General features: G+C 46.9%; 1 protein-coding gene across 1 annotated transcript in view; it reads right to left on the bottom strand.

The window, feature by feature from the left end:
* Positions 1–6,623, bottom strand: part of RIPK2 (receptor interacting serine/threonine kinase 2) — a 36,460-nt gene extending 29,837 nt beyond the window's left edge. Inside the window, exons 1-2 of the mRNA XM_045006197.1 lie at positions 6,233–6,623; positions 1,153–1,306 (exon numbers count right to left, since the gene is read on the bottom strand). Of these exons, the coding sequence (XP_044862132.1) occupies positions 1,153–1,306; positions 6,233–6,423 (345 nt within the window). The 5' untranslated portion in view covers positions 6,424–6,623. The remainder of the gene's footprint in view (positions 1–1,152; positions 1,307–6,232) is intronic.
* Between the last annotated feature and the right edge of the window lie 8,975 nt (positions 6,624–15,598).

Below are 15,598 nucleotides of genomic sequence, written 5' to 3' on the forward strand. Positions count from 1 at the left end.
AAATGATTTTTTGACAAGTAGATTCTTTACTAGGCATATAAAAACAGAACTTTGAGTAATTCATTTAAACTACACTACAGAAATGTATTTCCCACACTCCTCAGAAGCAGTGCAAAGGCTTAGGGAAGTCGGGGTAATGGAGGAACTGAGAGAGAGGGAAAGAGCCTGGGAGTGAACCTGGAGGGTTGTTGGTGTGGGTGGTAGAAGTATGGAAAGGTTTTTTTGGGGGGAGGGAGGGGGAAGGGAGGATTGTTAAGGAGTTGGGGAGCCTCCCCCATGCAGACCCTGGCTGACTCCTAGCCTCTCCCAATCAGTCAGGCACATCTGCCCCTGTCTCCGTATGTTGCCTATGCCCTGTCCCCATGTGGCCATGCAACCCCCGTGCCCCTGCCTCAAAGCTGTCACTATACTAGCTCCTGAGTCTGCGTCCCAGTCTGTTTCCTACCCCTGCTCCATCAGCCCTTCTGAACCCCAGTCTGTGACCCCCCAGCAACCCTGTGTGCTGTACCCTGTCCCGTCCGTGCCTCCTCACCTGGCGCCGCTGTAAGGAATGCAGCTGCCAGATGACTGCCCTCTCTTCTGGTGCTATAGCAGCCCCGGGCGGCCAAAAGGCGTAACTGCAGAGCCTCTCCAGCAGAATCTATATTCTGCGGAGAAAAAAAATCTGATGGGGGGGAGGGAGGGAAGAGGAGGGCATGAATTCTGCATGTGCGCAGTGGCGCAGGATTCCCCCAGAAGTAATGAATAAATGCATGCATGTATGCACGCACAGGAAAGGCCAGAGATTCTGAAACCAATATAGAAATGAGTACAGCTATGTGAGCTCTCATTGAGTTTCTAATTACTTGCAAATCACAGCTGATTGTTTTTAACTTAGCATTCATTTCCCTGTAATTTCTCTAAAGCCCCAAATACTGCAACTGTCTTAATGGGAGTAGACTGCTGCACCCAGACAAGGCCCCACTGACTTTAAAGGGGCTCTTCATAGATGTAGTCTGCCTGAACAGAGTAAATTGCAGGCTAGAACCCAGTATTTTTTTCCATTAAAAAAATGCTTACTACTTAATTTCCTCACGCATGCAAAACAGACCATTTAACAACAACAACTAGAAGTGACACACAAAAAGCTTTAGAAAAACACCATACACTTACCCCATGTAAAAGTTGGTTTAATGAACCATTTGTCATGTATTCAGTCACTATTCCCAGAAATTCAGGCTCATTGCAAATTCCCAAAATTGGTAGAATGTAACTGAACCTGGCTTTGTGTAAAATCTCCGCTTCTTTTAAGAGATTGGTTCTTTCACTGCAAGAAAATAAATTAAGTGACTAAATCAGTGCTAAGAAACATGCAATTATGATTTAGTTCATTTAAATAAACATAATATACTTTTAAGGTAAGAAAAGAAATACAGAGATGAAAGGTGCTCTGAATTAGTTTTACAAAATTAAGATCTCACTATACGAAAACATTGACAGCACTACAATTTATTTTTTACTGGACAGTTGTATACAATCATCATAAAATGCTTCACAACAGATTACAATCTATAGATACAAATACATGTAAACCAGACGTTTTACTACACAGTAGCACTGATAGATATGCCACAGCAGGAATTAATTTTTTCAGCAAGAATAATTGTGCCTTGCTGTGGCAGGTTGTCTTTCTGGTATTTATACTCTTGGGTGTATTTCTATAATACTTGAAACATGGGTAATACAGTGAGTGCCCTTAACATTTCCAAATTTATCACTCTAGTGACAATTAGTATCTCCTTGTATTTTGGCATATTGTGGTACCACTATAACTACAAATGGGAATTTTCAACTATATTCATTGCTTGTTTAGTATAAAGTGGGGAATTTCCATATTCATCTCATGAGCCAAAGCTAATGGAATTCAAAAGGTTTCTAGCTTCTAGCAGACACCACTGCACTCTAGGAAAATACAAGTTAAGATAAACACATTCCGTGAAAACATAATTATCCAAAGAGGGGAAAAGAGAAATGTTTCAAATTATCTATTCTTGGTTACCAAGAAAATTTTCCAATCTTGCTTATCAAATAAAAAAATATCACCAAAGACTGCTTATGGCCCTGAAAGACATGAAAAGCAACACCACCCACAGGAGATGCTTTTCAGCTGCACGTGAAGATGTGTTGTACAGTTGGAGATATACTGTCTGTGCTGTTTGGAAGAAGGCATTACAGTTTAATATTGGTCTTTAATTCCAGGGAATGATATTAAGAAAACAAAGTTTCTTGCCTTCAAGATTGCAGGGTAAAGCTTGATAATGTGATCTGAGTGAACTACATATTTAAAAAAAAAAAAGAGGTGGAGGGTAAAAACCCCAAAATATGGGAGGAGGTTGTTTTCAATATCATGATATTTAAAACAAATCATTTTTTGGAGGCTGACCTCTTTAAAAAAAGGTATTAAAATATTAAAAATAACTGTGGCAACACTGACTGGGACATAACTTTTACCAATATAAACTGTAGTGTTTACATAGCTTGAGCAATGAAAAGAAACTAAACCCAGACTCTAGGTCAATGGGGCTCTGCACAAGCACAAGGATCTTCCCATGGTATCTGACTGCAGGATTTGGAGCCCTAAAGCAATGGTTCTCAACCAGAGGTACGTGTACCGCTAGGTGTACACAGAGATCTTTCAGGGGATAAATATCTAGATATTTGCCTAGTTTTACAACAGGCTACATAAAAAAGTATTAGCAAAGTTAGTAGAAACTAAATTTCATATAGACAATGACTTGTATACTATATACTGAAATGTAAGTAAAATATTTACATTCCAATTCATTTATTTTATAATTATATGGTAAAAATGAGAAAGTAAGCAATTTTTCAGTAATAGTGTGATGGGACACTTTTGTATTTTTATGTCTGATTTCGTAAGCAACTAGTTTAAGTGTGGTGAAACTTGGGGGTACACAAGACAAATCAGACTCCTGAAAGGGGTACAGTAGTCTGGAAAGGTTGAGAGCCACTGCCCTAAAGGGTAAGAGCCCATTAGGTTCTGGAGGGGAAAGGGAGTGTTTTTGAAACTAAGATTAGATTATTTTATTACAGAGAAGGTTAGAATCTGTAGGCCTGTGAGACAAAATAGGGTATTTAGAAAAGAAGTGTAGCCATCAGATCTTGAAGTTAAATAGGTATAGAGAAGCAGGAGTTGTTCCTGATGTTGCAAGGAGGCAGGATCTTGCTATTAGACACTATAGAAAATGAAAATTAAAAAACAGTTTGAAGTATGGAGAAAAATCCATAAATGACTAAATCTGAGAGAGATATGAGTAGGGGTTTACCCAGCCTAACTCCACAAGGAATATTCATTCTGTACTGGACTCTGATGTAAACAGGAAACCAGTGTAAATTTCTAGAGGGAGGAAGTGATGTATACTTGTTTCTAGGAAAGTTGATAGGATGAGACAGCTCATTTTGGATGATGTGGAATTGAAGGAGACATTAAAAGAAGAGAATTGTAGTGGTCAGGTAGAAAGGATGAAGACATGAATAAGAGGTCTGCCACAAAATTGGTTGAGAATCTGATGCTTCATGGTGGTAAGTTTTCCAAGGCAACAATAAAGCATATTTACACCTGTTTGATGAGAAGCAAAAGAGTTCGAATAACAAGACACTAAACAACTTGTCCTTATATTTTAAAATTTACGATATTACTTAGCAGCATTTGGAGTTCCCTTTTTTGCTAAATTTTGTCTAATTTCAGCAGAATGATTTCTCATATTTTTTAAAGCCTTACACTTACTCTTGGGGATGCCAAGACTAATACCAATAAACACCTTCTCTCAGCAGCTACTACTCTTCAGTAGCTGAAATAGGAAAAACTCAAAAGATCAATATTTTGAATTTGGCAATTCAATTTTAAAAAATAATAAGCCAACTGGCTTTTTTGACATATCTTGGTCAAAGTTTTGTTGTCAAAGATAAAGACAATGATCATTACTCCGATCAACTTCTAATTGAGAGGGCTACACTGAAATATTTGGGGTTGTCACCCTCTGGAATTTGTTTTCCAGTGCTAAAAATCACAACTTCATTGTACATGAAAACACTATCTTAAAAGTTCATGAGGATATACTGTCAGCCAATGAATGCATTTGGAATACAGGGGAGACTAATATGCAAATGAAAATGGATTTGATGACCTCCTATTAGCAAGAAACTGTATCATCATCGGTGATCTTCCAGAAAACACCATCCTGGCCACTATGGATGTAGAAGCTCTCTACACCAACATTCCACACAAAGATGGACTACAAGCCATCAGGAACAGTATCCCCGATAATGTCACGGCAAACCTGGTGGCTGAACTTTGTCCTCACCCACAACTATTTCAGATTTGGGGATAATTTATACCTTCATGTCATTGACACTGCTATGGGTACCCGCATGGCCCCACAGTATGCCAACATTTTTATGGTTGACTTAGAACAACGCTTCCTCAACTCTCGTCCCCTAGCGCCCCTACTCTACTTGCACTACACTGATGACATCTTCATCATCTGGACCTATGGGAAGGAGGCCCTTGAGGCATTCCACCAGAATTTCAACAATTTCCACCCCACCATCAACCTCAGTCTGGACAGTCCACACAAGAGATCCACTTCCTGGACACTGCAGTGCAAATAAGCGATGGTTACATAAACACCACCCTATATTGGACACCTAGTGACCCCTATACTTACCTACATGCCTCCAGCTTTCATCGAGACCGCATCACATGATCCATTGTCTACAGCGAAGCCCTAAGATACAACCGCATTTGCTCCAATCCCTCAGACAGAGACAAACACCTACAGGATCTCTATCAAGCATTCTTAAAACTACAGTACCCACCTGGTGAAGTGAAGAAACAGGTTGACAGAGCCAGAAGGGTACCCAGAAGTCACCTACTACAGGACAGACCCAACAAAGAAAGCAACAGAACACCACTAGCTGTCACCTACAGCCCCCATCTAAAACCTCTCCAGTGCATCATCAAGGATCTACAACCTATCCTGAAGGACGATCCCTCACTCTCACAGACTTTGGGAGACAGGCCAGTCTTCATTTACAGACAACTCCCCAACCTGAAGCAAATACTCACCACCAACTACACACCACACAACAAAAATACTAACCCAGGAAACAATCTCTGCAACAAACCCTGATGCCAACTCTGTCTGCATATCTATTCAAGGCACACCATCACAGGACCTAATCACGTCGGCCACACCATCGGGGGCTCATTCACCTGCACATCTACCAATGTGATATATGCCATCATGTGCTAGCAATGCCCCTCTGCCATGTACATTGGCCAAACTGGACAGTCTCTATGCAAAAGAATAAATGGACACAAATCAGACATCAAGAATTGTAACATTTCAAAACCAGTAAGAGAATACTTCAATCTCCCTGGACGCACAACAACAGACTTAAAAGTGGCAATTCTTCAACAAAAAAACTTCAAAAACAGACTCCAATGAGAAACTGCAGAACTGGAATTAATTTGCAAACTAATATGGCTACCACTCTGAAACCTGTATCATCATAAACTGCACCAAGCAATTCAGTGCAGTCAGCACACTCACTTCTGATTAAACCAGATTGTAAACGATTTGGGGCAGGGCTTTCCTTGCTTCTCACTATGTGTTTGGGCAGTGGCTGGAACAATGGGGAAGATGTGGGCCTCCATGTGCTACTTCTCTATAAATGGTAATTATTAAGAGGAAGTGGAGGGCTGAAATAAGTAGGGGTTCTGTAGGTCACACTGGGCACACTGGCAGGGTCATCTGCTCGCACTATACACACTCCATCTCACCCTGATCCTTGCTCTTGACTTCACTGGGGCCGAAAAGGCACTCAATACCTCACAGCCCTGGGCCCTCGAAAGTAGCCACTAGCTCCCATTACCCTTCATGGGGAACACGGGCAAACAAGCCAGATCTTTGAAGTGGGCCAAAGCCACGGAAAGATTAAGGTAGGATCAGCTCCCAGGGGCGAGTCTGCGAGCAGCCCCCGCTGGTTCCCCGCAGGGAGAAGGATCGGGGCCAGGGGTGGAGGGGGACTGGCGGCCCAGAGGCGCTCCCTGGACCAGACTGGGCGGCAGGGGATCCCTGTGCGGGAGGGAAGGACCCGTTGTGGCGGCTGGAAAAGAGTCAGGAGCCAAACTCCCCGGAGCCGGCCCCGCCCGCGCCCCCCCAGTTACCTGTCTAGCAGCGGCCCCTGCAGGCACTTGACGGCCACCGGGACCCTCCAGTCGGCGTGGCGCGCCGAGGACACGGTGCCGTAGGCGCCCCGGCTGAGGAAGCGCAGGTCGGGCAGCTTGCTGGAGGGGATGGTGGGCAGCGCGCAGTTAATGCTGCGGGGCGAGCCGCCGCCGCCGACCCCGCTGCTCATCCTGGCGCCAGGCCCCGCGGCCGCCGACACGGCCCGGCTGCTTTCCGGCTGACTAGGGCTGGGAGGCGGCTCCGGGAGGCCGCCAGAGGGACTCGCAGGAAGCCGGGTTCCGGGCTGGCTGGCTCCGGCCTCTCCCTACCCCCACGCACCGGCAAAGGGCGCGGGGACGTGCCCAGAGCGCCCCCGGGTCGGCCTCGCCTCTTCCCCCCACACCCACACGCCCCGCGTCGCCAGCCTCGTCAGGGGGTCCCGCTAAAAACCCCGTCTAAGTACCCCCGCCCCCTATTCCCCTCCAGCCACGGGAACCCCCCACGGCCTCCCAGCCCCCTTACCCCTCCCTCCTCCAGCCGCCGGGACCTCCCCACGGCCTCCCAGCTCCCTTACCCCCCCCCTCCAGCCGCTGGGACCTCCCTCCAGCCCCCCCCAGCAACAAAGCGCGGCTGCGGCTTCAGCCGCTTCTCGGCTCCGAGCGTAGCCGCCAGGGGCTAGAACTCGTCCCCCCGCTTCCCCGTCTGCGGGCGCTTCTTCTTGCAGCCAAAAGAGCCCCCCAGAAGCATCATCGCACGCGGGGAGCCGCCTGCCAGCCTGGGCTGAGGGAGGGGGCTAGGCGCGCACCAGCTCGTCGAGGAGCACAAGTAAGGGGAGCCCCACTCGCTGGGGACAGGAGCCTGGGAGAGCGCCGGGGCCCGGGCGCCGCCCCCAGCCGGGGAGCCGCACGCACAGCGACCCTCCAATCTCAGCTGCTCTCGACGGAGACGGCGGCGGCAGCGCTCACCCTTCCCTTCCCGGAAATCGGCGGCTTGTATTCAGGGAAGTCCGAAGCAGAGCGGTGCGTGAAGCCCCGCACGGGCCGGGCGGCTGGGGCTGGGAGCGGGCGCGGGAGGGTGGGCTCGCGGGAGGGCAGGACGCGTGGCTCAGTGTCGGGCGCTGTCTGCTTTCCCACGTCCTTTCTCGGAATACAAGCGCGGCGAGCACTGCAGCTCGAGCGCGTCATTATTGTAGCAACATTTTGGCAACTGTCATAAGTACCCGTGGCCAGGGTGTTACTGTCTTGTGACTGGTTTTGATCACGTGTGAATGCCAAGCAAGGCAGGAGTGCGCTGTTCGGAAGGAAACATTTGAAGCAAAACTTTTAAAGAATCGCAGCTCTTTCCTTAGAACGCTGTTCATAAGGGATGGCAAAGTGAAGGACAGCCGGCGCATAAAGCCTTTGTTCCATTAAATTTATTAAAACGTCGTAATTTGCCGTTTTTCCTTGACAGCCTTTTTTGTTACTCTTGTTGCCTTGCAAGTGGGCTTTAGATCAGGAAAAATCGGGTAAGTGCTTACTTTCAAAGTGACTTTAGAGGTGATGCGTTTGGGAAGTCAGTGGACCCACAAGCGTGAACTCTTCCTTGTCACTTTCAGCGACTTTCTGCATGTTGAGCTGCTGCAAACATAAAGCTCATTAACCTTATTAAGTAACTTGTGCTGAGTGACCTAATACTAAAAGTTCTTCCCTTTGCCCCCTTCAGTTGCTGAGGCATGGTAATGGGTGTGGTATAAGAAATCAACAGAATAAAATCTTCATTTCCACTATGCAAATACCGAGAAATGAAAGCCAGTAATTGAAAGCTGTGGGTTGCTGGGTTTTTCTGAATCTCACTTCCACTTATATTTTCTCTCTGACATAAAGTACTAGGGTAGATGGACCAGATTAAAATGATAATTGCCAATATGGCAGCTCTTGTATTATTTAGATTTGTTTCTTAGCGATTTTTCTATGTATTGCTATTTTAAAAGTAGAAAATAGTTAACTCCCCGTGGCCCCAATTCTGCAAAAATTTATCTACCTGATTCACTTTATACAGATGCTTAATTTGACTCGTGTGTCCATCGTTGCAGGATCAGGACCAGTATTTGCATATTTACCAGTTATAGTTCTTCTATTGTAATGAAGAAGTTTAAAGTAAAAAATATAATTTTTCAAACAGAATTGACAGATACTCAATTAAGTCATGATGGTAGGCCTACCTGTCACATGTTGAAACTGAAGGCCATATGCGACACCATCTGGGGAGTATGGCAGTAGCCTACAATTTAATTCATTTCTCTTGCTGTGGTTTTATTGCCATTAAAGGACCATTATATTTCAATTTTATTTTTAAAAGATCCCTACATAGTGTTGCCAGATGTTCAGTTTTTTACCAGAACACCCAGTCAAAAAGGGACCCAGGAGGCACCAATCAGCAGCGCTGACCAGGCCGTTAAAAGTCCAATTGGCAGTGCAGTGGGGCTGGCAGGCTCCCTGACTGGCTCCGCACAGCTCCCAGGAAGTGGCTGGCATGTGCCTCTGGCTCCTAGGTGGAGGAGCAGCCACAGGGGCTCAGTGTGCTGCCCCCACCCTGAGCGCCAGCTGGGAACTGCGGCCAATGGGAGCTACAGGGATGGTGCCTATGGGCGGGGGCAATGTGCGGAGACCCCTGGCTGCCTCTCTGCCTAGGAACTGGAGGGACATGTCACCACTTCCCAGGAGCCGCCTGAGGTCAGTGCTCCCTGGAGCCTGCACCCCGTATCCCCTTCTGTACCCCCACCCCTGCCCCAGCTTGGCTCCCCTTCCACACCCAAACTCCGGGAGCCTGCACCCCACACCCAAACCCCCTCTCTCAGCCCGGAGTCCCCTCCTGTACTCCAAGCCCCTCATTCCTGGCCCCACCCCAGAGCCCTCACCCGCCCCAGCCTGGAGTGCCCTTCCACACTCTGAACCCCCCAGCTCCGCTTACACGCCAACCCCCCCATCCCTGGCCCCAACCCAGAGCCATCACCCCATCCCGTGCCCCAACCCCCCGCCCCAGTCTGGTGAAAGTGAGGGAGGGTGGGGGAGAGCGAGTGATGGAGGGAGGGGGTATGGAGTGAGCAAGGGCAGGGCCTCGGAGAAGGGGTGGGGTAGGGGGCGGGGCAAGGGTGTTTGGTTTTCTGCAATTAGAAAGTTGGCAACTTATCCCTAAAACTTCAAGAAGCTGGGAAGTTGAGGTAAAGGAAGAGGAGAGAGATTCTAAGTGTCTTCCTATGAAAAGTGGTTTCTAATAAATGGAGGATAAAAAAAGTGCTGTTTCTAATATCTGCTAAATATTTTTCAATTCCCCCCACCCCTGCTCCTCTATTGATCCATTGGATTATTTGTATCTCTTTGTTGTGTTTTTGTGCCCCAAGAAGCTTGGTTGCCCTTTCAGTCACAGTTTGTAATAATTGCTTTCATTTTCTATTAAAAGAAGTAAAGTTGGAATATTTAATAGTCCCCACTATAGTCTTTGAAACAGAAAGTGAGCTAAAAGGGGCTCTAGAGCTACAAACTGCCACTGAAAAGGCAGCGTGTCACTTTGGAGGGAGAGAATCAGTTTAAAAACTATTGCTTTCTTTTCCAGTCCTACAGCCTCAGGTACCTTGCTTCCCTCCCTCCCTCTGGTCTTGTCCACACTACAGAGTTTTGTTGACTAATGATATGTCAACACTAAAAAAAAAGTGCTATAATAAAAATCGGTATTTCATTTTCACACTATGCTCCCTCTGGTGGCAGAGCCCATCCACATTTGGAGCACTAACATTGACAGTGTGAGCAGTGTACAGTCCCACAGTCCAGCTCAACACCTACTGCCACTAGGTCTTGCAGGAAGGTAGAGCAGATTGCAGCACATCTTGGGACTGGATTCAAAGTCCCATGAGGCATTGTTTTCTATCCTAGGATTCCACGGGCTTACAGCTTTCTTTTGTGGCATTTTTCCATTGGTTTGCTGTGCTCCCCGGCATTTCTATGTGAAGGGATGGATCCCTCACTGCTCTCCCATGCTCTGATTATTGTCATTAACACATTGTGAATGGCAGTTCAGTTAATTATGAAGTTGCTAACTGAACAGGACTCCCAGTTGCCTGACCTGCTGTGATATGGATAGAAGCAACTTTAGAATTTCTTTGACATTCAAGGAACAGCTGCACAAGGTTGAACATCGCTTTTGGGCTCAGGAAACAAGCACTGAGTGGTGAGATTGTATTGTCATGCAGGTCTTGGATGACGGGCAGTGGCTACAGAACTTTCGGATGCGGAAAGCCACCTTTCAGGAACTATGTTTGGAGCTCGCCGCAGCAGTGCAGTGCAAGGACACCAAAATGAGAACTACTCTATCGGTAGAGAAATGCATGGTGATCACAGTGTGGAAGTTGGCAACTCCAGACTACTACCGGTCGGTTGTGAATCAGTTTGGAGTTGGGAAGTCAACTGTTGGGACTGCATTAATGCAAGTGTGCAGGGCCATTAATCGCATTCTGCTATGAAGGACCAAGACTCTGGGAAATGTGCGTGAAATAGTGGACAGCTTTGCAGAAATGGGTTTCCCTAAATGTGACGGTGTGATAGATGGCACACACATTCCAATTTTGGTACCAGAGCACCTTGTGACAGAATATATCAATAGGAATGGGTACTTCTTCATTGTGCACAGACAATCCAGGAAGTTTCTGGAAAGTGTAGGGGACAATTTCCTGGTGCAAGTACTGGAGGAACCAACTAGGGGAAAAGCTCTTCTTGACCTGCTGCTCACAAACAGGGAAGAAATAGTAGAGGAAGCAATAGTGGATGGGAACCTGGGAGGCAGTGACCATGAGATGGTCGAGTTCAGGATCCTGACATAAGGAAGAAAGGAGAGCAGTAGAACAGAGACCCTGGACTTCAGAAAAGCAGACTTCGACTCCCTCAGGGAACTGATGGGCAAGGTCCCCTGGGAGAATAACATGACGGGGAAAGGAGTCGAGGAAAGCTGGCTGTATTTTAAAGAATCCTTATTGAGGTTGCAGGAAAAAACTGTAGAAAGAAAAGTAAATGTGGCAGGCAACCAGCTTGGCTTAACAGTAAAATCCTTGCTCGTCTTAAACACAAAAAAACAGCTTACAAGAAGTGGAAGATTGGACAAATAACCAGGGAGGAGTATAAAAGTATTGCTCAGGCATGCAGGAGTGAAATTAGGAAGGCCAAATCACACTTGGAGTTGCAGCTAGCCAGAGATGTTAGGAGTAACAAGAAGGGTTTCTTCAGGTATGTTAGCAACAAGAAGAAAGTCAAGGAAAGTGTGGGCCCCTTGCTGAATGAGGGAGGGAACCTAGTGACAGAGGATGTGGAGAAAGCTAGTGTACTCAATGCTTTTTTTGCCTCTATCTTCACAGACAAGGTCAGCTCCCAGACAGCTGCACTCTGCAGCACGGTATGGGGAGGAGGTGACCAGCTCTCTGTGGAGAAAGAAGTAGTTCGGGACTATTTAGAAAAGCTGGACGAGCACAAGTCCATGGGGCCGGATGCACTGCATCCGAGGGTGCTAAAGGAGTTGGTCGATGAGATTGCAGAGCCATTAGCCATTATCTTTGAAAAATCATGGCAATTGGGGGAGGTCCCGGATGACTGGAAAAAAGCTAATGTAGTGCCCATCTTTAAAAAAGGGAAGAAGGAAGATCCAGGGAACTACAGGCCAGTCAGTCTCACCTCAGTCCCTGGAAAAATCATGAAACAGGTCCTCAAGGAATCAATTCTGAACCACTTAAAGGAGGGGAAAGTGATCAGGAACAGTCAGCATGGATTCACCAAGGGCAAGTCATGCCTGACTAACCTAATTGCCTTCTATGATGAGATAACAGGCTCTGTGGATGAGGGGAAAGCAGTGGATGTGCTATTTCTGGACTTTAGCAAAGCTTTTGATATAGTCTCCCACAGTATTCTTGCCAGCAAGTTAAAGAAGCATGGGCTGGATGAATGGACGGTAAGGTGGATAGAAAACTGGCTAGATGGTCAGGCTCAATGGGTAGTGATCAATGGTTCCATGTCTAGTTGGCAGCCGGTATCAAGTGGAGTGCCCCAAGGGTCGTGCTGGGGCTGGTTTTGTTCAATATCTTCTTTAACGATCTGGAGGATGGTGTGGACTGCACCCTTAGCAAGTTTGCAGATGACACTAAACTGGGAGGAGTGGTTGATACGCTGGAGGCTAGGGATAGGATACAGAGGGACCTAGACAAATTAGAGGATTGGGCCAAAAGAAATATGATGAGGTTCAACAAGGACAAGTGCAGAGTCCTGCACTTAGGATGGAAAAATCCCATGCACTGCTACAGGCTAGGGACCGAATGGCTGGGCAGCAGTTCTGCAGAAAAGGTCCTAGGGGTTACGGTGGACGAAAAGCTGAATATGAGTCAAACAGTGTGTGCCCTTGTTGCCAAGAAGGCTAATTGGCATTTTGGGTTTGTATAAGTAGGGGCCATTTCCAGCAGATCGAGGATGTGATCATTACCCCTCTATTCAGCACTGGTGAGGCCTCATTTGGAGTACTGTGTCCAGTTTTGGGCCCCACACTACAAGAAGGATGTGGATAAATTGGAGAGAGTCCAGCGGAGGGCAACAAAAATGATTAGGGGGCTGGAGCACATGACTTATGAGGAGAGGCTGAGGGAACTGAGATTGTTTAGCCTGCAGAAGAGAAGAATGGGGGGGGGATTTGATAGCTGCTTTCAACTACCTGAAAGGGGGTTCCAAAGAGGATGGATCTCAACTGTTCTCAGTGGTAGAAGATGACAGAACAAGGAGTAATGGTCTCAAGTTGCAGAGGGGGAGGTTTAGGTTGGACATTAGGGAAAACTTTTTCACTAGTAGGGTGGTGAAGAACTGGAATGGGTTACCTAGGGAAGTGGTGGAATCTCTTTCCTTAGAGGTTTTTAAGGTCAGGCTTGACAAAGCCCTGGCTGGGATGATTTAGTTGGGTTTGGTCCTGCTTTGAGCAGGGGATTGGACTAGATGACCTCCTGAGGTCCCTTCCAACCCTGAGATTCTATGATTCTATGTTGCAGGCATTTGTGGATCACCATGGGGTGGTTCCAGAAGATTCATGGTGCATGCATCTTCAGGAACTGCAGCCTGTACAGAAAGCTGCAAGTGGGGATTTTCTTTCCAGACCAGATGATTACAGTGAGGATTGTTGAAATGCCTATAGTGATCCTGGGAGACTCAGCTTACCGCTTACAGCCATGGCTCATGAAACCTTGCACGAGAAACCTTGATAGCAGTAAGGAGCGGTTCAACAACAGGCTGAGCAGATATCAGATGACTGTGGAATGTGCCTTTGGAAGATTAAAGGTGCGCTGATGCTGCTTTTATGGCAGGTTAGACCTCAATAAGGATAATATTTCCATGGTCATAGCCGTGTGTTGTACATTGCATGATATTTGTAAAGCTAAGGGTGAAAGGTTTGCTCGGGGTGGAATGCTGAGGCAAACTGCCTGGTTGCTGATTTTGCGCAGCCAAATACCTGGGTTATCAGAGGGGGGCAGTTTGAATCACAGAGGCTTTGAGGCAACACTTTGAAAATGAGAACCAGTAATGTATATCCCTGCGCTTGGTACTGCAATGTTATGTTACTTTTAGTTATCCTAGGAAGCAATTGTGTATTTTGGGACCTTAAATTCCAGTAAACAAATGATTAAAGTGCGTGTGTGTGTCTGGGTAGTTCCTGCTATCTCAATATGTAGGACACAGATAAAGATTACTTATTGTGCAAAAACTTTGCTCTTATTGCACAAAAAAGAACACACAAACACGCTTGATGGGAAAGGAGGTACCAGGGAAGGGCAGACTTTCAGAGCTGTGTGTAGGTCCAGCAATAATTTTGAAAGTTGTCCGAGGGGGTGGAGTGAATGGGAAACCGAGAAGTCCCCAAAAGTGGAAAGGAATGTCTGGGTGGAGTTTGGGGTTGGGCACGGAAAAGAGTTATGAATGTGCTGCAGGAGACGGTGGGAATGTATCTGCAGCATTATTAAGGACTTCAGCATTTGCATTTGCTCCTCCATGACTTTAATTATCTGCACATTAGCATCCTTAATGAACTCTTGATTTTCTTTTCTGTCCTGCCTTTCAGCTTCCCTCCACTCTCTGTATTCCTTTTCTCTGCATTGGAGCACTGCAGTACCCCCTGAAACAAGTCATCTTTGCTCCATCCTGGGTGCTTTCTTATCTGTCAGACACGCTCTGCCGGTGTGTAGCGGGTGCCCCTGAAGGCCACATCTGTGAAAGCACAATAAACAATACACAGAAGCATGATCGTTAAGTTCACTCACAGCATTGAAACATTTCAGTAAAATATATCTCTGGTAACATAACAAATCACTTTCTCACTGACCTTTGGCAAGCACAAATCTTGGCGAACACCCCAAGCATGGTGAGTGTTGGCTGGGGCAGGGGTGCTCTACCTGGGGAATAGAGCACTCTGGAAGGGTTACAGTGCAGCCAACTATGGACAAAATTCTAAATCTCCCACACTTTTCCACAGGTGGGGGTCATTGTAGCAGATATCTCACTGCAGAGGGAAGCAAGGGTACATCTACTACATCCTTGTGGCTTCCGCCCCGGTCCGTACGCTGCTCGCCTCTTTGATCCCTGCACAAGTGATTGCCACGTGGCATGGGAAAGTTTCCTATGATGGGAGAAGGAATAAATCGGCTCTGCCCAGGAACCTTCGGTGGGGGATTGCCAAGTACCTCCAAGAAAGTTTTCTACAGATCTTGGTGTGCATCAACACCCTGTTCCACCATACTGATTAGGTGCACAGGGAAGTGTCCAGTGCACAGAAACACAGCAAGCCTTGTATATTTCTATACCCTGAACCCAGCTCTGCACTACACAAACCCCTTTCCCGGTGTCTCCTCTCCTGCTTCTTGTTCGCTAGAGAGCAACTGCTGAGACTGGCTAGTCTCCTCTGGAGTGGTGAACAGTTCCTGGCTGCCTTCCCCACTGGATGACCCGCCATGGGCTCAAAATCATTGTCTAACTCCACCTCTTCATTAACAATTTTGTCTTCTGGGTTAGGTCCTCTTTCTGCTGCCGCCTCCAGGCTCGCCGAAGTATCCATGGGATTCTTAGTGGTGGAGGTGGGGTCATCGCCGAGGAAAGCATCCAGCTGCTTATAAAACTGGCAGGTCTTGGGTGCCGCACCAGAGCCACGGTTTTCCTCCCTCACTGCCTGGTACACCTGCCTCAGTTTCTTTATCTTCACTCTGTACTGCACTGTGTGTTGGTCATACCACTTTTTGCACAAATCTCGAGAAATCTGCCTGTAGATATAGAAATTCCTATGGCTGAAGCGCAGCTGGGACTGCACAGCCTCCTCTCCAC

The sequence above is a fragment of the Mauremys mutica genome, chromosome 2 (assembly GCF_020497125.1).
Source record: "Mauremys mutica isolate MM-2020 ecotype Southern chromosome 2, ASM2049712v1, whole genome shotgun sequence".
NCBI lineage: Eukaryota > Metazoa > Chordata > Testudines > Geoemydidae > Mauremys > Mauremys mutica.